Source organism: Athene noctua, chromosome 30 (assembly GCF_965140245.1).
Source record: "Athene noctua chromosome 30, bAthNoc1.hap1.1, whole genome shotgun sequence".
Lineage (NCBI taxonomy): Eukaryota > Metazoa > Chordata > Aves > Strigiformes > Strigidae > Athene > Athene noctua.
Window position 1 is genome coordinate 781,526 of NC_134066.1, and position 20,984 is coordinate 802,509.

General features: G+C 52.6%; 1 protein-coding gene across 1 annotated transcript; it reads left to right on the forward strand.

Annotated features, from left to right (window-relative positions):
- The first annotated feature begins 427 nt into the window (after positions 1 to 427).
- On the forward strand, positions 428 to 18,314 carry FAIM2 (Fas apoptotic inhibitory molecule 2). The gene is made up of 12 exons (XM_074929655.1): positions 428 to 634; positions 2,132 to 2,312; positions 5,309 to 5,412; positions 5,572 to 5,636; positions 6,404 to 6,457; positions 8,756 to 8,806; positions 9,356 to 9,395; positions 9,916 to 9,953; positions 11,116 to 11,203; positions 11,685 to 11,780; positions 13,619 to 13,672; positions 15,484 to 18,314. The coding sequence occupies exons 1-12, from the start codon at positions 620 to 622 to the stop codon at positions 15,631 to 15,633; spliced, it is 936 nt and encodes a 311-aa protein (XP_074785756.1). The 5' UTR covers positions 428 to 619; the 3' UTR covers positions 15,634 to 18,314.
- Positions 18,315 to 20,984: the final 2,670 nt, after the last annotated feature.

The following is a 20,984-nucleotide window of genomic DNA, read 5'->3' on the forward strand; positions in this document are numbered from 1 at the left end:
GGGTCAGGAAGGGAGCCAGGGCCGTGTGTGCGATTCCTCCCTCCGGCTCTCCTGCTACAGAGCTTAGCTCATGCTCTCCCCTCTGCCCCCCATCGTTGCCCTCCTTGCTGCGCCCGCCTGCAGCGGGGCCTGTGGAAGCCGCAGCTCCCTGGCCCACAGTCGGCTCTGACACACAGCAGCAGGGAGATGCTGCGGCGAAGCATCCTTCGCCTCTCCCTCCCCTTCGCAATCCCAGCCCCAAGTTCAGCATCTCGGGGGCAGCTGGTCCCCACCCCATCCCCGGTGTGGGATCCTGCTGCTGCCTCCCCAGTGCCGGGTCGGGGTGTCGGGGCATCCTCCCCATCGGTGCCGGTGGCCGCTCGCCTGTTTGAGCCGTTTCTTTCCCGGCTTCCCCCTGTGCCGCAGGCTGGGAATGGTACGGTCCTCCCTCAGCGCCCGTTGCTCCGTGGATGTTGCTAGAAGGTGAAGGCATCAGCGCAGGCTGCGGCGGTTGCAGCCAGCCCCGAGACATCCCGGGAGAGCGGGTGGAAGGGACCCGCTGAGGAGGTTTGTGCTCAGCTCCGGCCCCCTCCCTCCTGCTGCTGCTCCAAGGGTCCGGCAGCATCGTCAGTGAGGAGCCATGACCCAGGGGAAGGTAGGTGGGAGGCCAGCGCTGGCATGATGCGTCCGTCCTGCTTGTGTAACTGTTGCACGTGCAGAGGGGGGAGGAGGGTTGAAGAGAGGGGATTTAAGGAATAAAACAGTTGCTGTGGAGGGGGGAGCTGGGTACCTGCGCACAGCCTGGTGTGCCGGCCCCTGCGGTGGGGAGGATTTTGGCAGAGGAAGAGGATGGAGGGCTGTGTCATTGTGGGGTTGGGGGCTGTTTTTTCCTGGGGCTGGACATGCAGCTCAACCCTGCTCTTGGACCTGTGGCCGTTTCCTCCACCCATCCTGGGTGCCAGGGAGCTCAGCGGGGTGCTTGTGCTTCCCCATCCATGCCCGCTGCAGTCAGGACCCAGCACCTGCCCTGAGCACCTCAGCACCTCCTTCCTGGTCCAGAGAGCTCCGGATTTTTGGAACTTCTCAATGCTCTGAGACCAGGGAGGCGGGGGTTACACGTCCTATGATAGCTCAGTGCACCGTTGCCATGACAACGATTCAGGAGGATGCCTGGATACAGGCAGCACCATCCCTCTTGTATCTCCTTGGGTATCTCTGGGGGCTTTTCAGGATATTGGCCACCCTGTACCCAAGGGCTTGCCATGAAGGACAGGGCGAGGACAGTCCCTGTGAGCTGGCAGAGGAGGTGGCGCAGTTATCTGGATGCAGCTGGATCTGCTCGTGATGCACATCCCAGCCTGGTACCCGGGCTTTATTTTCAAAGACCTGTTAATTTAAGACCTTACAGGAGCTGCGCTGTCTGTGGGGCTGTTTTGTCTGCTTCATTTTGGACTTTTTGTGGTTCCAGCCCCACACCCCCGTGATCCAGGGGGCTGCTATCCCAGATGCTGAGCTGGCACCTTCTTTGGCAGCAAGGGCAGGATACCAGGCTCATAACTTATCCCAGGATGACAAAGATCTAGAAGGTTAGGTGGATAATGTTCCCAAGGAGAAGGAAGTTCTCAGGTGGTGTGAGGCTGGCTCTTTGCTGGGATTTCATAGTCTGAAGATGTGGGATCCTGGGTCCTTTAGCTGCACCTTCAAAATATGGAAAGCAGCAGGGCTGAGCCTCTGGATGGGCTGAGAGAAACGAGCCAGAAGAAAAAGTTGGAGGGCCAAGCCAGAGTGTTTCTTGGGGGCTAGGAAAGATGTGGGTGTAAGTGGAAATGAAGGAGTTCAGGGTTTTCTGCCCAGTAACTAAAAGCGCTTTTAAGGGGAAATTTAGAAAGAAGTAGGCTGAAAACCAGAGAATTATTTGGATGTTTTCCAGTGTTACAAATGAGCCTGAGGCACATGGGGGACGCTGGGCAAGGCTGTGTCTCCCCTCAGACCCAGCTGCCTGTAATTTTTCATCCCCTTTAACATGTCAGGTGTTTTCTCATCTCTTCCCTCACTCAATCAGGGGATGCTCCTTCCTTGGGGGGGCAGTTTCTGTGCTGTTTTTACATTCTAATCTCCCTCTTTGCCCCCTGTCCCCTTCCTTCCCATGCAGCTCTCTGTGAACAACAAGCCCCCCAACTCTGAGGGGCAAGGGGAGAAGAAGGACAATGCCACGGCTCCACCAGCTCCTCCGACCTATGAGGAGGCGACGGCAGGAGAAGGGTTGAAGTCTGGTGCTTACCCTCCTCCCCCATCGGTCCCGCTTCACCCCAGCTGGGCTTATGTCGACCCCAGTAAGTCCTTCTGTGGCTGTACCCAGGGTGAGCCCCTGGCAGAGGGGGTAGAGGGGTGCAGAGATTCCCCCCACAGGCTGGTAGGGAAGAGGGGAACCAGGGATGTGGTCCCAGTTTGGTCCATGGTAGAGCTCACCCCAAAGCTGTAGCTATAAGCCATATAAGTCTGGATCTATATGTAAAAGCCCAACCACGAGACCGCACTGCCTTCCTGAGGTGGGACTGAACGCCAGTGCTCCATCCCTGCTCTCCTCCCCGCTACCAGGATGGGAAAAATCCCCTCTCCCAGCTGGGCAACGCCACCTCCCAGGGCTGGGGAGAGTCCTGGTACAATGCTCCCAGCTCTGCAGGCAGCAGCCCCCCCTCGAGCTCCTGCTCAACCCCGGCTTTCAAAGAAGCCGCTGAACTGGCAAAATCAGCGTCGCGGCACCAGTGATGTCTGGCTGCTACGAGCTGGTGGTCAGAGCCAGGGGAGGCTAAAATGGCTGGCCTTGAAGGCTGAATTGTTCCAGCATTGGGCTGGGTGGCCGACTCCTCGGCAAACAAACAGCTTTTCTTTCCTGGGTGCTGCGCGTGGCTTCTGCTTGGTTGTGACAAGTGGACAAAGACTCGACTGTGCCCAGGGCAGGGGAACGGCTGTGTGGTGGCAAGCTGGGATGGACGCAGTGGCCAGCAAGCGAGTCTGCTGGGGTGGCCAAGTGCTTGGTCAGCACAGCTTGAACTGGAGCAAGCGCTGGAGGGACTGGGTTTAACGACTCCTGAGTCCTCTCCCTCTGCTCGGTCCCCTTCCTCTGCTGTGCTTTGACTGCCTGATCCATGCGGCGGGGACGGCTGCCGCGGCAGGGATGGAGATGTTTAGGGAAGGGGAAAGAACAAGCTTAACTCCTCTGAGATGTGTGTGCCCGCACACTCCAATGGTTTCACAGACTTTTCCCATTCTCATTTGCCTTCAGTGGTCGGAAACAGAGGGGATAAATAACCTTCCAGCTTGCTCTAACAACCGTCTGGGTCTTTCTGCTGTCATGATGAATTTTGGATAGGTAAAGCCCAAATGGGTATTTTGGGTATCCCGGAGGACTTGTTTAGATGATGTGTCACCTCTTGTCCCCTCCCTGACGAGCCTGGCAGGATTTCCTCCCTGCAGCTGTGTCCTGTGCCCTGATCCCTGATGGTGTTTTCCTCTGTCATCTCCTTCTCCCCTTTCCCTGCCCTCAGCCATGCTGCAAGCTGGGGCTCCTGCACCAGGGTCAGGGGGGACATGTGCCACGGGGCTGTGTCTGACAGCTTATATGAGAGTGGAAGTAGCTAGAGAGAAGGGGTCTGTGTTTTGCTTCCTTTAATAATGAGCTTGGGACACACTATCTTGCTGCCTCAGATGTGGCCCTTGGCTGGGAGGTGACCAGCGCTGGGGACACCAGCCGGGGAGGAGGAAACCCCCTCCATTCCTCTGAGGCATTTAGGCGTCTAATTTGGTGTTTAGATGCCTTGATTGCTTTGACGCAGGAGGCACTGAAGCGTCCCGGGGATATGGGCCTCAGGTGCTCTCAGCCCTGCACGGCGATGATAGATCTCGCAGAAATGCAGGGAGGATGCGCTGCAGGAGTTTCATCTCCACTGGGGCGTAGAGGAAGGCACAAGAGATTTATTAGGCACGAGAAGAGCACAAGAGATTTATTTCCTGCCAGGGGCATCTTCTGCAGTAAAAGCAAGGAAGCTTTGACCAGTAAAACAGAAGAAATCCAGGACCAGGACCTGGGGTTTGGCTTTCCTGGTGTCTGCAGAGGATCTTTCCTCCACCTGCCTGAATGATCTGAGTATCACTGAGCTAAAAAGCTTTGAGAAGGAGGGGAGGCATCTGTCAAACAGACAGGGGTGTGAATGTATAGCTGGTGTCATCTCATAAGCTTTCATTCTATAGGAAACCCAGGCGGGGGGGCTGTTAGTGACGTGGAAGGGGATCTTTGCAAGAGAAGCAAATAGCACAGGGAATGATGTGCTAAGGCAACTGAGGCTTCAGTATTTGTTTTATTTTTTTCTTGAGCATGAGGTTCAGCAGATGGAGAAGGCTGATTCTTACATCTAATCTGTGCAGCTGATCCTAGCAGGGAGAAGCTGCTGCTTCAGGTTTCTCCTTGCAGCCGCCTGCCCTGCAGTGTCCTAGCTGCTACCGTCACCCCTGGCTGGTGGCACAGTCGCCTCCCCGCAGGCAGAAGTTTTCCAATATTTCCCTCCATCTCCCTTCAGGCTACAGAGCAAACTGATGCTTTACGGTCCAGCCTTCCCCCTTGCCCATCTGCAGGGAAACCCCAGCACCAAGAGTTTGTATTACAGAGCCTTCAGCAAAGCAGAGCCGGGTTGTGTGGTGCGATGATGTGGGGGGAAGGTACCCTCAGCAGTAGCCCTGGAGTTGTTTCCCCTGTGTTTAGGCTTGTTGTTAAACCATGCTCTGGCTCCCTGCACAGAAATCAGATTTGGGGATGAACCGTACAGAAAAGCTGGCTGTAACCAGCTTGTCTCAGAGGAGAGGGCACAGTGTTGACACAAGACGTGATGCAGACAGCGTCTAAGCCCAGGCAATTACAGAGCAGCGAGGGAATCCTCCTGCACCAGAGCTCCTGACGGAATGACTGAGGTGCTGAGTCACAGCTCCTCTGGGGGATGCTTTAATATTCAGTGAAAGGTGAGCGAGGATATGATGCGAGCCCTCTAATTGCCGTTAAGGATACGGTGTTACAGCGACAGGAATCGCCCCTGGTGTCCTTGCTGTGCTGGAGTTTGCAGAAGTGGTTTCCCCTCTCTGTTCTTGGAGATGGTCCTGACAAGATTCAGGAGCGGGAAGGGAGAAGAATGCACCCCAGCAAGCTTCTGCTTTGCAATGCAACCAGAAAACCTTGAAATTTGGGCCTCCTGAGCTGTAGTCAATCACTGGGGTCAGATTATTGTAGCTGGGGAGGGGACAGGGTGGCGGGAGCTGATCTGTCTGGCTTCTGCTTCAGGCACAAGCCCGAGCTATGGCAGCAGCGGGTACCCAGGGGACACAGAGATGCTCACGACCTTCAGCTGGGATGACAGGAATGTGCGCAGAGTGTTCATCAGGAAGGTAAGGGGCAAGTCTCTCCAGGCTCAGCCTTCCCCTGTGAAGGCAGGAGAGCAGCTCTGAGCCTTGGAGGGACCTGGCTGCAATGGCTTTGCTGGTTTCCCTGGGCTGGGTGGGAAGCAAAGGGTCTGTGGGTCACCCACGGGCTGCCTCTCGTTGCAGGTTTATGCCATCCTGATGGTCCAGCTCTTGGTCACTCTTGTTATTGTGGCATTCTTCACCTTCTGGTAGGTCTCTTGTGTAGCAGTAATGCTTGCTTTGTCCAGTGTATGACCTGATCCTGAATTACCTGTTACTTGGGGGTGTTGTCTGTTATGTAGATACCTGAGGTGTTTGGTTTTTTTTTTTTTCCCAGTGTGCCCCAATAGAAAAACAAAACTGGGAGAACCTCGAGAGGTCCTTCAGTACTTCTGCTACCTTTCCTGCACGTCCTCAGGATGGTGCATTGTCCGTTCTGGGTGCTATCCCCAGCCAAGAGGCCCAGGCTGCTTGCCCTTAAAAATTAACTGCTGTATTTTTCCTTTGGGAGTTATCAAGGCCATCAGATCCCAGCCTACCTCAGCTTCAGGGGCTGAGTTACCTCCCCTTGCAGAAGCAGATACCCCACACTCGAGCAGCAGCTGCCTCTAGCTCAGATGACTGAGCATTTTGGGCATGTGTGGCTCACGTTGCCTCCAGAATAAATAATGAATCACTGTCAGCCTGAGGATTTCAGCTCCTTAATCACCTCTCAGAGAAGGCAGCGGCCGTTCCCCAAGCAAGCCCGACTGTGTAATTGATAACAGTGGGGCTGTCTTTCCAACTTGACAGGTTGAATTTCTTTCCAGCTGGTCAGTCTGCTGGGTAGATTCAGTGTGGGTTGTTTGTTTTTTTTTTTCACATACCCTGTGCTGCATCACCCTGTGCATGTTCCCAGGTTTAATTTAGCAGCAAACTGTGAAATGATTGGGTTTTTCATGCTTTCTGCTCAGCATTCATTTTCTCTGTCTTGCAGCGAGCCGGTCAAGGGGTACATTCAGACACACTCTGCCTGGTATTGGGCTTCCTAGTGAGTATCTCTGTCTTCTCCTGTGGCCATGCATGGTCCAAACAGCTCTGGATGTGGCTGCGGTGATGTGGAGACACTTTTCAAACACTTTTGTACCTTGCATGTGATACATGTGCAGGGTAAGCTGGGGAAATTAATGGTTCCTGAGGTGAGAATATAGAAAATCCCAGCTAAATGAGACATGAGAGAAGATGGATACCTCCAAATCCTTCCAAAAGAGGGTCTCTGCAAACTGGGGTCAAAGTAAATACATGAGTATTGCTTGCAGAGCAAACCAGGTGAAAGGGAGCAGCTTCCAGGAAAACGGTGCGGAAACCCAAATGGGAGACCTGAAAGGGTGCTTAGGGTACCTCAGGGGCTTAATTTTGGGCTTGTCCCTTTGCATGCGGGGAGGTCACCTGGGCTCACATCCCACGCCTTGATAAGCAGCAGGTGTGAAGAGGGGTGCAGGCAGTGAAGGGGGCGGGGGGTGGGTGCATCTGGAGGTGTTTGGATGTTTCTGGCCGTGTTGGAGCGGGGCTGTCGTGTCTGGATCTTCATCACGGAGCTGCTGTCGGTGTCCAGAGTTTGGGATGCCGTTCGTTAGCCGAGCCTGGTCTGAAAGGTCATTTTGGAGGCAGCGTAGGCTTGTGCTCCCGTGCGTTTCCTGGATGCCGCTTGTGTTAGTGCTGCTAATTAAGCAGGCAGAGTGTGCGATGCAATTGTCTGTGAACAAGGCTCTGTGAACTTGGCTTTAATTAGTTCACACCCAAATCATGAAATGTGTCAAGGCCCGGAGATGAGACACCAGCTTATATAACTTCAAAAAAAAGATCCAAACTAGCAGTAATAGAAGGGAACTGACATCAGCCTCTTTGACCTCAAGGGAAAATAACGTGCTCTCCTTGGCCCGTTGGTAGACTGGAGAAGCAGCGATGCCTTGCAGGGAGACGAGCCCAAGCTCTGTTCAGGTCCATGCTTTGACCTTTGGGTTCATCTCTTGCAGCTCACTGACCAGTTAGCAGTTATTTCTTCCTGACTTTCAGTAGGAGCAAACATGTCTTGGCCCAGCTGGGGGTAGTTGTGTACCTGAGGGACTTCAGTTTTGTCTGTCCCTTCAGGTCCCAGAGAGCCAACCCCTCCCTCCACCCCAGCGTCTCCAATCGCTTGTCCTGATCTGGATTTGGATCTCCTTCATACACAGAGACCCCCAACTCTCTATACACTTCTGCAAAATAAAAGTGGGTGCCCTAGGGTGCTTTCCTACTGCTGGGCTGATGGCTCAGAGGGAATAAAGCAGCGCAGATGGGCAACAAGGGAGCTGGACAACTGCAGCGGCTCTCTTTGCTCCCTCCCTGTTTTCTTTCCATCTGTTCAGCCGTGTCCACTCCCGCTTTCCTGGTTTCCCCGTGGGAGAGCAATGCTCAGGTTTATCTCTGGTGCGTTTATCATGGCCCGTGGGTTTTGCCGTCATGTTCATTTATTAGACCTAAGGTGAGTGGCTATCGTGCAGCCATCGGCATGCTTGGAAGCTGCTCCCCCCCCGCCCCCCCCCCCCCCCCCAGGCGCTGGGTGAAAGCAGGTTCCCACTGTGCCATAACCCATCAGCACTGTGGAAAAACACCCGGGCTGCGTGACATCCAGAGCAGAGGGAGACCATCCCTCAGCTGTTGGATTTTTTTTTTTTTTACTTTGCTGAAGGGTCAAGTCATGTGAGATAAATAACTCTCCTGTGACCCGGGGATGGCTTGTGCAACAGCATATTAGGCTTGGGTCTGCGAGCTTCACTGACCTCAGAGGATCCTTCTACTGGGGCAGTAACATGGGACCAGTTCCCTTCTCCGACACAGACCTTCCATCTGGCCTTAGGCAAGTCGCTTTTGCCAGCCCTGTGAATCTTGGCTTAAGTGCTGCTGGAATTCCAGCAGGATGCCTTGATCCCACCAAGCCAGGAAGTGCCTGGAAGTGAGGGGCAAAGTCTGGCCACCTCCGTATGAGTAATTCCTGCACGGATGAGGTGTCAACAAGGAACACGTGTGGGTGCTCCATCTATCCCGGAGCTGAACGCTACCCTTGCTCTGCCCTAAATCTCTCCTTTGGGTTTTTCAGGGACGTCTGTGCTGTCCCAGCTTGGGGACTGTCAAAAAGCAGGCAGCTGTGGGCAGAAAACGGCTTCAGTGAGAAGCAGAATTTGCCCTAATTCCTACCCAGCTTCATCTCTGGCACGGTTGAAACCTGTCAGCTGGAGGCTTCTCTCCTGTTTCACCACACAACACCTGGGTTTTTCCTCCCTAACTGCTCTTTTTCTCTTCTTTGCAGTGCTGTTTTCTTTGTGACCTACTTGATTCTTGCTTGCTGCTCTGGACCCAGGTAAAATATTTTCCTTTTGGTTTTGAAACAGCCCCACAAAACAAAGGATGAATGTTTTCCTCTGGTTTCAAGCATGACCAACGATGTTGCGGAGATGGGATGGGGTCACGCCGACGCAGTGATGTAGGGACTGAGGTGGCAGCTGTATTTTCAGGCCTGATGCAGTTGTGGGTTGCTGCAACCCAGCATTAAAAGCTGAAGTCAAGTTGCAGCTGGCAAGGAAGTTATGTTGCAGCATATTGCATCACCGTGCAGCTCCAAACTCTTTTTAGTAAATACTGCAGGGGATGGTGGTCTGCTCTCAGCAGAGCAGGGCACTGCTGGCTGCTCTGCTGGAATATCATGGGGACGTTTACTCTCTTGGTCTAGGAGCACCCCAAATGCACTCTCATTCCCAACGGGATGATTGTCCCCTCGCACCACCCCTGCCATTTGCTGCACAGGCCATTAATTATATGGCACGTCTTACGCAACCTGTTGTGCAGCGCTGCTGTCTACCTCTGCCCTCCGCATCGCAGGGCTGACCAGCCACTGTGTCTTCACTTGCAGGAGGTATTTCCCATGGAATCTGATCCTGTTGAGCATCTTTGTAAGTAGCACATCTGGACAGCATCTGCCCTGCCCCTGCAGCCAGCGTGGGTTTCATAATGGCACCAAGCAGGAGAGACGTTTGGTCTGGATTCCTGCAGAAATTTCATCCTCTAATTGCCCTGCACTTGGGCTGAGGAGCTGTAATTGAACTAGAGTGTGATAAGCAGGAAAGAAAGGAACCTCTGTTTAAAAAAAGAAAAAAAAAAAACACAAAAAAACCCCAAACTTGTGGAGGCTGATTGGTGATGGGAGCTGGGGTAGGGTGCTCGAGTCCTGTGCAAGAGGGGTAGAAGGATGGAGAGGTGGGACTGCTCTCAGGGCGGTGGCTTGCCCTCGTTTTAACCTGCCCTGTGGATATTAATCACTGGAGGATTAGAAACTATGCAAAAATTGCTTCTCTTGAGCATCTGTTTAAGAGGTTTCGCTGCACTTATCACTGTAATTGAAATGTTTTATCTGCTGCGTGTCTCTCCCTGGGACATGAATGCAGAAGTAATGTGGTTCTCTTTCCTTCCCAGACACTCTCCATGGCTTATCTCACTGGGATGCTCTCCAGGTAGGCTGAGCACGTGGTCTCTGGATGTCTTCTGGTCCTATGTCCTGTCTTTTCCTGCAAAAAAACCTTCCCTACTTCTGAAATATATGGGCCACCTGATCTCTCTGGAGCTGTTCCAGCAGCCACACAAGGCCCGACCTTCCCTTTTGAAAATACATTTTAAAGCAGCTCTCCAAGGCCTGTGGTGACATCTCCTTCTCTGGCACAGCCGAGGCAGCACAGGGCAGTTCCTGGCTGTGCTGAATCCTACAGATGGGCACTAGAGAGCCAGGGACAAGGCAGCGCCTGCAGGGATGGGCTATAGGGAGCTGCCACACACTGTGATCGCACCTTTCCCACGAAGCAGCACGCTAGCAGATGGGGCCGGAGTGAGACGAGGAGTTTTTTTCCAGCAGTTTCAGGTTTTTTGTAGTCTACAGCTTGTGTTTTTACTGTTACAATCTGCTCACAAGATCGGCCCTGGTTCACGTGGGTCCCTGGTGATGAGGCAGATGAGCCAGTGGGAGTTGATGGATGGGTGCTGGGGACAAAGAAAGTAGCAGCTTCAGCAACTCAGGGAAAATACCAGCAATATCACCCTCCAATCAAACCGAAGGGGAGAGTGGGGACTGGCTTTTCTTAGGGCTGTTGCTGTAACCAAAAGCAGTAGTCAGACATACAAAAAAATTATAACCGAAGCCTGCGGTCTCCCTACCTGTTCAAATCCCTCTTTGCCTGTGGTTTTCCAAGCCCCAGCCCCCCGTTACGAGCACATCAGTAGCGTAAGAGTGGCTGCAGCTTTCTGATTCCTCGTTGTGCTGCAATGACATTTGTCATTCTATTCCTAGTATGAATCCTCCCCTTCTCCATCTGTCCACAGACAGATAGGTTTGTATAGTAAGTCCCCATCTTAGCTGCTCATGAGTTCCCAGAAGGCATAGACATGCCCTCCTGCCTACCCTCTTCTATTTAAAGCAGCAGGAAAACCCATCTAGTATTTTTTAGTGTTTTCTATCCTCCCCTCTTTACGTTAAGGGGGACATTGATCATTTCAGTGTTGTTTGTGCCCCTAGGACTCATGTTTTCTGTGTACATTTCTGCTAAGCTTCTGCCTGTCTTAATCTCTCCTTCTACCCATTCCTGTGGGAAACACTGAAAAGTGGTTTTGCTGTTAATTTTGCAGTTACTACAACACCAAGTCAGTCCTTCTGTGTCTGGGGATCACAGCCCTGGTGTGTCTGTCTGTCACGATCTTCAGCTTCCAGACCAAGGTGAGCTTGTGCTGATCAGTTCCTCTGGGAGAAGAATCTCCCTGGGGTAGGACACAGGGTCAGGCAGTGCTGGGGGTGAGGTGGGAAGGGGCAGGTCTGTAGGGCTCTGGATGCAGGAGCAACCTGAGGGGTGCTGGGGTGCGAAGTGAAGGTTACAGGAGGATTAGGACAGATTCTGGGGTGAGGGATGTGTCAGGGGTATAGAAGGGGCTGGAAGATGAGGGTAAGGGGGTACAGAAGGGCACTGGCACAAACGTGTACGATGGGCTTTTGGATTTCAGGTACCCGATGGGTGCTGGGTTCTTGCCCGTGGCAATAAAGGGGACGTGGTAAGCGTCTGGCTCTGTGCCATGCAGATGGGCATCAGGCTATAGGTCCTGGGATGCAGGTGAAGCAATTGCCACGTGACAGCAGGGCGGGTGTGCTGCTGGAGAGTCCCTCCCTGTGGACACGGGTAACGTGATGTTCTTTGCCTCTGCAGTTTGACTTCACCTCCTATCAGGGCGTCCTCTTTGTGATGCTCATGGTGCTCTTCTTCGGTGGCATCATCCTGGCTGTGATCCTGCCCTACCAATACGTGAGTAACCACCTGGGGCCCTTCCTCGCCCAGTGCCACCAGTGCTGGTGCAAGGCTGGGAGCTGATCAGCCTAAAGCGGGCAAACTCCAGGACTTGGCTTGAGAGGGGTGTCCCAGCCTGCTCTCTGAAAAGGTGCAGAAACACCAACAGAAGGAGAGGCAAGACCAGGTGGCTGTTGCCTTGTGGTTGTACAATCAGATATCAGGTTGTAGGACAGCACTGGCCTGGGGCTTGAGGAAGTTTGCTTCTGTTCCTGGAGCTGTATAGTGACCCCACGGCAGGTCATACCACCTGCTTGTGCCTCGGTTTCCCCTCCAGTAAAACCAGGGTAGTGAGCACATTAAAACGCTGCCTTGCCCCATGCAGGGCCCTTGCCCCAAATTCAGGGCAGGACTTGGACTCTGGACAAGTGCCGTGGGGTGCCTGTTTGGCCAGACCTGGCTGTGTTCACACCAACACCAGGCAACGTCCTGCAGTGTTTAAATCCCAAGGCTCAAATTTCTCAGAAATAAGCACCTCCAGAGGGTGATTCAGATCCCAGGGGCAAGTCCTGCTGATGAGTGACCACCTTATCGCTCCTCCAACTGCTGCCAGCCCCTCTGGCACGGGCCCAGCCCCTTCCAGCTGGCATTAGCTGTGCCCAGCTGAAATCTTGGAGCAGCTTGTGACTACAGCCGATAGAGGGTTTGGCGTGGCAGTACAGAGTGTCTGGTCTCCATCCAAGAGTGTTTCATTAGGAGAGTCGTCATTCAGGCAAGAGCCCGACAGACCCTGGAAGATGCCAATGAAAGAGGGAAGGTGTGTGGGGCTGTGCAGCCATCACTGATCACCCTGAACGTTTGCTTGTGCTGAAGGCGAAGGCACCCAGCTATTCTGATCACAGCAGCCTTTAAGTGACCTCCAAACCCTTCACATCTCACCTGGCTTCTCCAGGGACCTGAGAGACACTTTAAGGGCCAGACCTGCAGAATATACTCCCACTGGTACTAGCCCTGGAGTTGGGCTGATGATGGACAAATACACAGGCTAGTGTTTCCAAAATCAGGAGCTTGGATTTTGATTGTCTTGGCTTGAGTTCCACCTCTCCCCTGTGCAAACGTGAGGGTAAACCAGCTTACAGCGCCAAGCCACTGCCATTAAACTGTTGAGACAACTACTCTTTATCTTGCAGCTTGTCAAGATAAGCATAGCTTGAGGCAGCCTTGTAATGAGCTTGTCTATCTGGGGAGGCAGGCTTCGAGCTCTGGGTTGAATCAGCAGTTGGTGTGGGCACCTTCTCCTGGAACACAAGGCACCTTCTCCATGAGCACTGTGTGGTACTGTGCCACAGCAAGCAGGGGCTGGGCTTTGGTCTTTGTTCCAGTGCATTTCCTGCTGTGACTCCAGTGGATGGACACATTGAAGTTCTGCTTCTTAATTCAAGCTGGATCTGGCTCTTGGAAGCATTTTGTGTTTCTTCCAGTGGGATCAGCCTTGTCTGGGCAAATAAGCACCTTCTGGAGCCGCTGCAAAATGTGTTTCCATCAGGACAGTGCTAAGACCTTTCCACAGAGACAGCAGCTGTGGTGCTGTAGGCTGTTTGGAAACACAAGTACGTGATCTAGAAGCTTATGAGCCAAATGGTCACAAAAGGGAAACTGAGGCACAGTGACCTATCCTTTGCCATGAAAAGGTCCACAACAGAAACTGTGTTGGAGCTGGAAGTGGTGTGAGTCCATCCTGGGCTATTAGAGCAATTTCCCTAACTTGTATCCTCCACATGAGAGCTAAGCCCTGTGTCAAGTCCTAATTAACCAGTTTTCTCCCAGGCACTGACTGATGGATGTGTTTCCTTTAGGTCCCTTGGCTCCACGCAATCTACGCTCTGCTTGGTGCCATTATATTTACTATGGTAAGTGGGTGCTGGTCATGGGGCCTGGGAATGTGCTGGCAGGAAAAATAAGCAACTAAGGAAGGATTAAATGCTTTTAGCCTTGCAGGGTGCTTGGGGAAGGGAGAAGAGTGAGTCGCAGGGTTGTAGAGAGCTCCACATCTTCAAATGGCTCATGAATAGCAATTACTGCAGTGACCTCAGCCCTGTCCCGAGAAGGTGCTGGTGTACGTGACAGTGCTGGTGCTGAGCATGGTGTGATTGGCAAACTCATGCTGTATGCGCAACACTAGGTGTGAACAGCAGAAAGCAGGGTAGGGATGGGGCAAAGAGGCATCTCTGGAGTGGGAAAAGCAGAGACCAAGCTTTGGCACATCCGTGGGAGCTGGCTCGCAGGGCTCAAAGGGAACTGGGGATGAAATGAGGCTGCAGAGGTGAGCAAAGTCAAGTCGTGGCTGGCTGAGTGGAGTGAGCCAAGGACTGGGTATGAGTTTCACTAAAACTGAGGTACAGGAAGAGTGAGAGGCTGTGGTTTGGGATTAAGGGGCATTAGGAAGATTCATTGCAGGCAGAAAAAGCCCTGAAGCTGGGCAGCTCCTCCAAAGGAAAGTTGCAAAGGCTTGATTCACTCCTTCGAGTGCTCCTTCGCTGTCCCTCCCGTGAGCCTCTTCCCAGAGCAAGCCCCAGCAGTGCCACGCTCACCGTTCGGCTGTGGGAGGTGGCTGGGAAGATGCTTGGTGTTACCTCGAGGTGGGGGTCAAGAGGAGGGCTGCCTTGGGGTTCAAGGCGGTGCCTATTGGGCATGTTGTGAATAAATGAAATTGCTCAACTGCTCTTATTAGCTGTAAAAGTCATTTCAAGTGAGCTCGGATATTTCTTCTGTGATTCATGATTAAAGACTGTTCTGTAAAATACAAGTAAGCTTAAACATCTTATAATTGCCCCATAAACTTCAGTCAGAACCTCAGCTCAGCCTGACAGCATCTGGGGAGATCAGTTGTTTTTTATGACTGGGGAGGGCAAAGGTGCCAGCTGACCCCAGGTGATGGTGAAGGTGCCCGGCCAGCCCTGAAGAGCTCCGTGCCAAGGTGTCTGTCACAGGCTACATTAACAGAGGGAGTAAAAGCGAGATGGAAGAAGATATTTGGCTTGAAGTCATGCGACAAGGCGCAGGTTTTCACGCAGCCCACCCTGTAGCTCAGGTTTGTTCCTGTGAGTGCTGTGTCCCTGCAGCAGGCTGGGCAGGGGGTTCCCACTGTGATGGCTTCACTGGTAAAATCCGGCCTGTACTCAGGCGTGTCTGTACCTCAGGAAGGTCTCTGCTCCCCTCTGCAGTGCTGCCCAGGATCTGGGGTTTCCTGCTCTTTATTGCTTTGGTGTTGCCGCTGCTGCGCTGTCATGTTGGATCCAGATCACCTTGTTCCCTGGCAGGTGTTTCTGAACTGGGGGAAGACTGGAGATAACTGGGAATAAGTCTGCAAATAACTGGGGGAAGTCTGGGAACAGGGGCTGGCTGAGGAAGAGCAGGGAGAACTACTCCAGAGCTGATCCTGGGGCACACTGGGGATGGATGAAGCATGAAGGAAGCAGGCCTGGAGTAACGGCTGGGCTCAGGGTTTGACTATGAAGAGCAAAATGAAGGAAGGGGAAGGTTGCACTTTCTGCAGTGCATTGTTCTGAGCTTTTAAATTGCAGTTACAGCCCATTAAAAAGTGGCTGCATTTTTGTTCTGGGTACAGTGAAGCAATTGGGAGAACTCCTGTCATTAGAGCACTTCTTACCTCCCTGTGCCAGATCTCCATGTCATTGGGTTTCCTACTCTTTCTTCACAGTTCCTGGCATTTGATACTCAGATGTTGATGGGGAATCATCGGTACTCACTGAACCCAGAGGAATACATCTTTGGAGCCCTCAATATCTATCTGGACATCATCTACATCTTCTCCTTCTTCCTCCAGTTCTTTGGCTCCAGCCAGGAGTGAGTGCAGCAAGGCAGTATCTTCTCTTTGCTGGCAAGATGCAAGTGTTTAAAATAAACCTTAAAAGAGGAGGAAAAGAGGGTTTAAAAAATCAAACAAAAACAAACCCCCCCTTTCTGGCCCAGTAGCAGGCTCCATTCAGTCAGCTGAGCAAAGCCCCTGGGTTCCTTATGCAGCTTGTATATATGCTGTTAGGCCTTTGTGACCCAGAAAGCAAAGCAGGGCTTAAGTGTTATGTCTCTTCTGCTCCCTCCACTCCTACTGAGATCAAACCAGACCAGAGACCGGGAGGCATGAGCCCAAGGTGATCTTTTCCCCAGAGGCTGTCAGAGTTGCCTGTCTGAGTTCTGCATATCATGGGGTGTTGAAGTGCTGAGACCAGCTCTGCAAAGGGAGAATAAAATAAAGGGGAGGAGAGTAGGGAATTTTGCTGGGATCCTGGCAGGAAAACTGGCTGAAGAAAGGGGGAAGGCTAGGGAAGTAATTTCATCCCCCTGTTTCTCTCCTGCACTCATTTGGAGCCTTGTGGCCTCTGCAGAGATATATTCCTGATAGTGTCTGCTTTTAGAAGTGCAGAGCATAGGATCACATAGCCTGGATGTCCCAGCAATCAGTCCTCCAGGCACAAGGGAACCTGTTGTTCAGGACGTGCAGCCTCTTTGAGGACATCCCTAATGCCCCTGCAGGAAGAATTCTGTATCCTTTGCATCTGGCCATGGGGCTGAGTGTGTCCTTTCTTTTCTTCCCAGAGTGGGATAGCAGGACCATCGGCTGTGGGCTCACCTCCCCACCCATCTTCAGTTCTCTCTGAAGTGTGGCTCTTCACTTGGGCGGGTTGTGATCCCATGTAAGGGTGATTGGCAGAGAAGAGAAGAAAGAGGCCCAGTTTCAGAGCCTGTACAAACCCAGGGAAGTGGGAAATGGGCGGCTGAGATCCTGTGACCCATCATGAGGATCTGATGCCTTCACCAAATTCTCTCGGTTTCTTGAGAGTAATGGTCCTAAGTGGTTACTACCCAGACACTGAGGCCGGGGTGAATGTCTGTTGCTCAAAATGGGCACTTCTCTGTAGCAAACACCAACATCGCCTCTTCCTCTGGCCATTTTCCAGTTTTGCTCCCCCGGATGGGGATGTCGGTGAGAGCACTGGATACCTCTGAGTGCTCAGGTAACTTTCCATCTTCCCCTTGCTCACATTCCCCTCTTTGGGGGATTAGCTGGCTAATTTCTAACTGTAAAGCTCCAGGTGGAGATAAGAGGCCTTTTGCTCTTATTTAAAAAGTGATCCTTGCTGCTGATAGAAACCCGTATCTTCAATCTCTCTGGGAATGCCAGGGCAAGTGCGTCACTGAGCTGCCTCTAGCAATCCCTGCGTGTTCGAGAGAGGCTCTGCCAAAATGCTCCGTACCGCACATTCCTCCTCTGCTGCTGCCCTGGCTTTTACCCTTCACATGTTTGTATCCTCCTGCCACACGTGTTCAGTGCCCCGAGCTGGGCAGAGGAAAGTTACTGTGCAGAATAAAAATGCTTCAGCCCTTCTGTGGCTGCACTGGCCTTGTCCAGGATCACACAGGAGCACCACTGATGCCTTCCATTTAACCTTCCTCCCTAACAGCTCCCCCCGAACCAATTAAAAAAGGCAAAGCCAAAATAATTTTCAGGATAAAGGAGACTATTAGGTGATGCCAGCATTAAGTTCATGACCCACTGATTTCTGCAGTGCATTGCAGAGGAGAAACAAGGGCCTTGAATTGCTGAGCAGGCAGAACTGGGAGAGGGGACAGAATGGGAGGCACCCTAAAAGTTTATGAAGTAAGAGTTTAAAGAGAGAATTTTCTGGCTCAGACCCATGCAGGCACTTCTGAAATATCTTAGCAGACTGGCTGTGCAGCCTCTTTTTGCTCACAGTAAAAGGCCTTGTAAGTATTTCTGCTTTCCATCTTTTGAGGAGGGAGTGTGGAGTTATGTCATGAGTTCTGACTCTGAAATAGTCCTAAAACTCCTCCTCTGGAGGACAAATCCAGACCAGAGCTCTGCAGCCTTCCTTTCTGCACTGGGACTCCTCCAAACTGGCCCTGCGTACCCCGAGACCTGGGGAGAAGAACACGGATCTGCAGCCCACTCTGGATCTCTTGCTCTTTTTCCTTCTGGTGTGGAGTAACTTTGCCGCTGCCTGAGCTGCTGCTACGTCCTGGCTTTCTGCTCCTGCGTGGGAAAAGCTTGCATGGCACCTGCTCCATCTCCAGACCACTCGAGTGGGGATGGCTTGCTGCCCTCCCGTGCCCCTCCACAGGGCTCCCTTCTTGCATGTGTCCTGGTCCCTCTCCTGCGCTGACCCCAGGGCCTGCAGTCCATCCAAGCCAGGCCTACCGAGAGCACCTAGACTGAAGCAGTGAGGAATATGCACGTGCTCAGAGAGGTGGAAGTCCTCCTGCGGCTGAGTAACGCAGGATTAGGGGTGGGATATAGCTATAGGCATGTTCCTCCTGGGTTCCCTGACCATCGGCGCAGGGGAGGTGCAGGGCTGCTTCTCTTCCTCCATGTGGATGTCCTTGATCTGAGGTCTGCATCACCCAGACCCTGGCTCTGTATCCCCCTGCTCCTTTTGTTCAGCCATTCTTATGATTTCATTGTAAATAAGATTTTGTATTTTCTCTGAACATTGCTAATAAATTGTTGCAAAACTGTTATTGTTGCTGTGAGGTCTCTTTACTGACGTGCAGCTGAAGGAAGGTCTGGTTGCAGAGCTGGTGCTTCATCCCCTTAAAACAGAAAACATAAACAAGAATGTGGCATGGCTCAAAGTTGTAATGGAGAGCAGGCTGTCCCTTCGCTGGTTATGACTAAGGAACATCCTACACAAAGTAATAAAATGCACATGGCTCCAGCATAGGCATCATGCATCAGAAATATTTGAGAACTGAGGGCCAAAGGGCAATTTGAGTGAGGATCCTGCTCTCTCTTAGACTTGGTTTAAGTGGCCACAGGATTAAAAAACAAGTAAGTGGGGGTAAGTAAGTGTTGTAAGCAAGGCACCTCCTCAGAGGGCATTTTCTGCAGCTCTGGAGAACAGCCTGACGTACTAAGCTTTCTCTAGAGTCAATGGGAAAAAGAAATGCCTCCAGAGAGCGTTACACCTGACCCAAATTAATGCCTACACTGGGAGGTGAAAACTCGTATCTCTCTCCACCAGCTCTGAAGCACTGATTAGTCCAGGCTGTCAGAGGTCTCAGAGGAGAGAAATCCCAGCAGCAGCATCTTTCTGCAGCAGATCTCTGCTCTTCAGAAGGAGCTGTGCCCAAAAAGCAGCTGTGAGATTTGTTTCCTAAGAAGTGTGGCTAAACAGCGTGGTACAGCCGGTGTGGGCTTTCCTGCCCACAGCTGCATTTTCTGCAGCAAGAAAATATTTTGCCCTGCGTTTTGCTGGGTAATGCTCTGCTGTGGGACAGCATTTGTGGAAAAATAACTGAAGTGAAGCATTTCCATGAAAACAACAAGGTGGTCATGGGTGTTCACATAAAGCATCATTAACTTTTCCTGTAATTACCACAAAGGGGATAAAAGGCCGATGAGTCAAATTTCAACACTCGGATCTTGAGGGACAGGGCAGAAATTCATCTGGCTTAATCAAAGTGGGACCACTCAGAGGTAGGATGCAGGGATGTGGGACAAGGGGGGAGACGGGAAGATTCATCAGGGTGTGAAGGACGCTGGAAAGAGGAAGGGATCGCTCTGTTCCCCCTGCATATAGCAAAGAGGAGAGGAATTTGGGGGCCCTAAATACGGCCAGAGAGAGTCAGACAAGACCTCAAAAAACCTGAATTCCACTGCCTGGAAAAGGGCAAAACTTTATCTACTTTTGCACTTCTTTCTGCCTTCCTTCCCTTCCGTGCCCGAGGTATTCCGAGGAAGGATGGATGCCCGATGCCAACTCTGCGCTAGCCTTGCCACGGTGGGGGGGGTCCCTGCTGAGCCCTGCCCGCTTCTTCCATGGCAAGAACAAAACGCAAGGGCCCCGATTCGGGCAGGAGTCACGCACCTGCATCTCTGAGCTCCTGGCGCCCTCTGCGCTTCATACTGGGATAAAAAACCGGCATAAAACTAAATCCAGGTTCCCTGTGTCAATTTGACCCTAAAACGTTCCCCCCCGCCAATTACAAAATCACAGAATCATCTAAGTTGGAAAGGACCTGGAAGATCATCTAGTCCAACCGTTCACCCAGCACTGGGTCATTCAATGGCCTTTTTGGGGTGAGGGGACATTGAATTCTTTAACTGCAAGCTTTCATTTTCTTCTGCTATAAAACCTCCTGCCAGCTGTCTGCCTGGGGGAGCCTGGGCAATCACAGGGCAATCGTATGCTAAAATGCAATTTAAAGAACGTTTGTATGTTATTTATCTATACATGTCTAAATAATATTTTTATAAAAGTTTGTAAAAGCTTTTTTAAGTAGGGAAAGCGCTGGCTGAGGTGGGGTTGCCCAGATTCAGGTGGATTTTGACATCTGCAGTGTGAAAGCTGAGATAAAAACCTTGGACATCTTGGGAAGGCGGTTCTTCCAGGGTGAGGTGCCCTGGGCAGGGGGGACCCCAAGATTCTCCCCAAGGCCTGAGCCCCCATGCTACGCTGGGGCAAACAGCAAAGGTGGCAGGGCCAAAAGTGACACCTGGGTGGCTGGACCCATCCCTCTTTGGCCTGTCCTGATATGCCCAGGCAGCATGTTCTTACACAAAATCATAGAATAGAACCATGAAGTGGTTTGGGTTGGGAAGGACATGAAAGCGCATCCAGTCCCACCCCCCTGCCCCAGGCAGGGCCACCTTCCACCAGCCCAGGTTGCCCAAAGCCCCGTCCAACCTGGCCTTGAACCCTTCCAGGGAGGGGGCAGCCACAGCTGCTCTGGGCAGCCTGTGCCAGGGCCTCACCCCCCTCACAGGGGAGAATTTCTGCCTTAGATCTCGTCTAAATCTCCCCCCTCGGTTTAAAACTGTCACCCCTCATCCTATCCCAACCCCTGAGCCAGAGTCCCTCCCCCCTTTCCCGCAGCCCCTTTCAGCCCTGGGGGGCCGCTCTAAGGTCTCCCTGGAGCCTTCTCTCCTCCAGGTGAACCCCCCAACTCTCAGCCTGTCCTCACAGGGGGGCTCCAGCCCCCCCAGCATCTCCGTGGCCTCCTCTGGCCCCGCTCGAGCAGGTCTGTGTCCTTCTGCTGTTGGTGCCCCAGAGCTGGACCCAGCCCTGCAGGGGGGTCTCCCAGAGCGGAGCAGAGGGGAGAATCCCCCCCTCGCCCTGTGCCCACCCTGCTCTGGGTGCAGCCCAGCACACGGGGCCTTTCCGGGCTGCCAGCCCACACTGT

What these genes read in the sequence shown, in the direction of transcription:
- FAIM2 (XM_074929655.1), top strand. An exon ending in GTGGCATTCTTCACCTTCTG is followed by an intron (nt 5,637 to 6,403) that starts GTAGGTCTCTTG and finishes TCTGTCTTGCAG; the next exon opens with CGAGCCGGTCAAGGGGTACA. An exon ending in TGATCCTGTTGAGCATCTTT is followed by an intron (nt 9,396 to 9,915) that starts GTAAGTAGCACA and finishes TTTCCTTCCCAG; the next exon opens with ACACTCTCCATGGCTTATCT.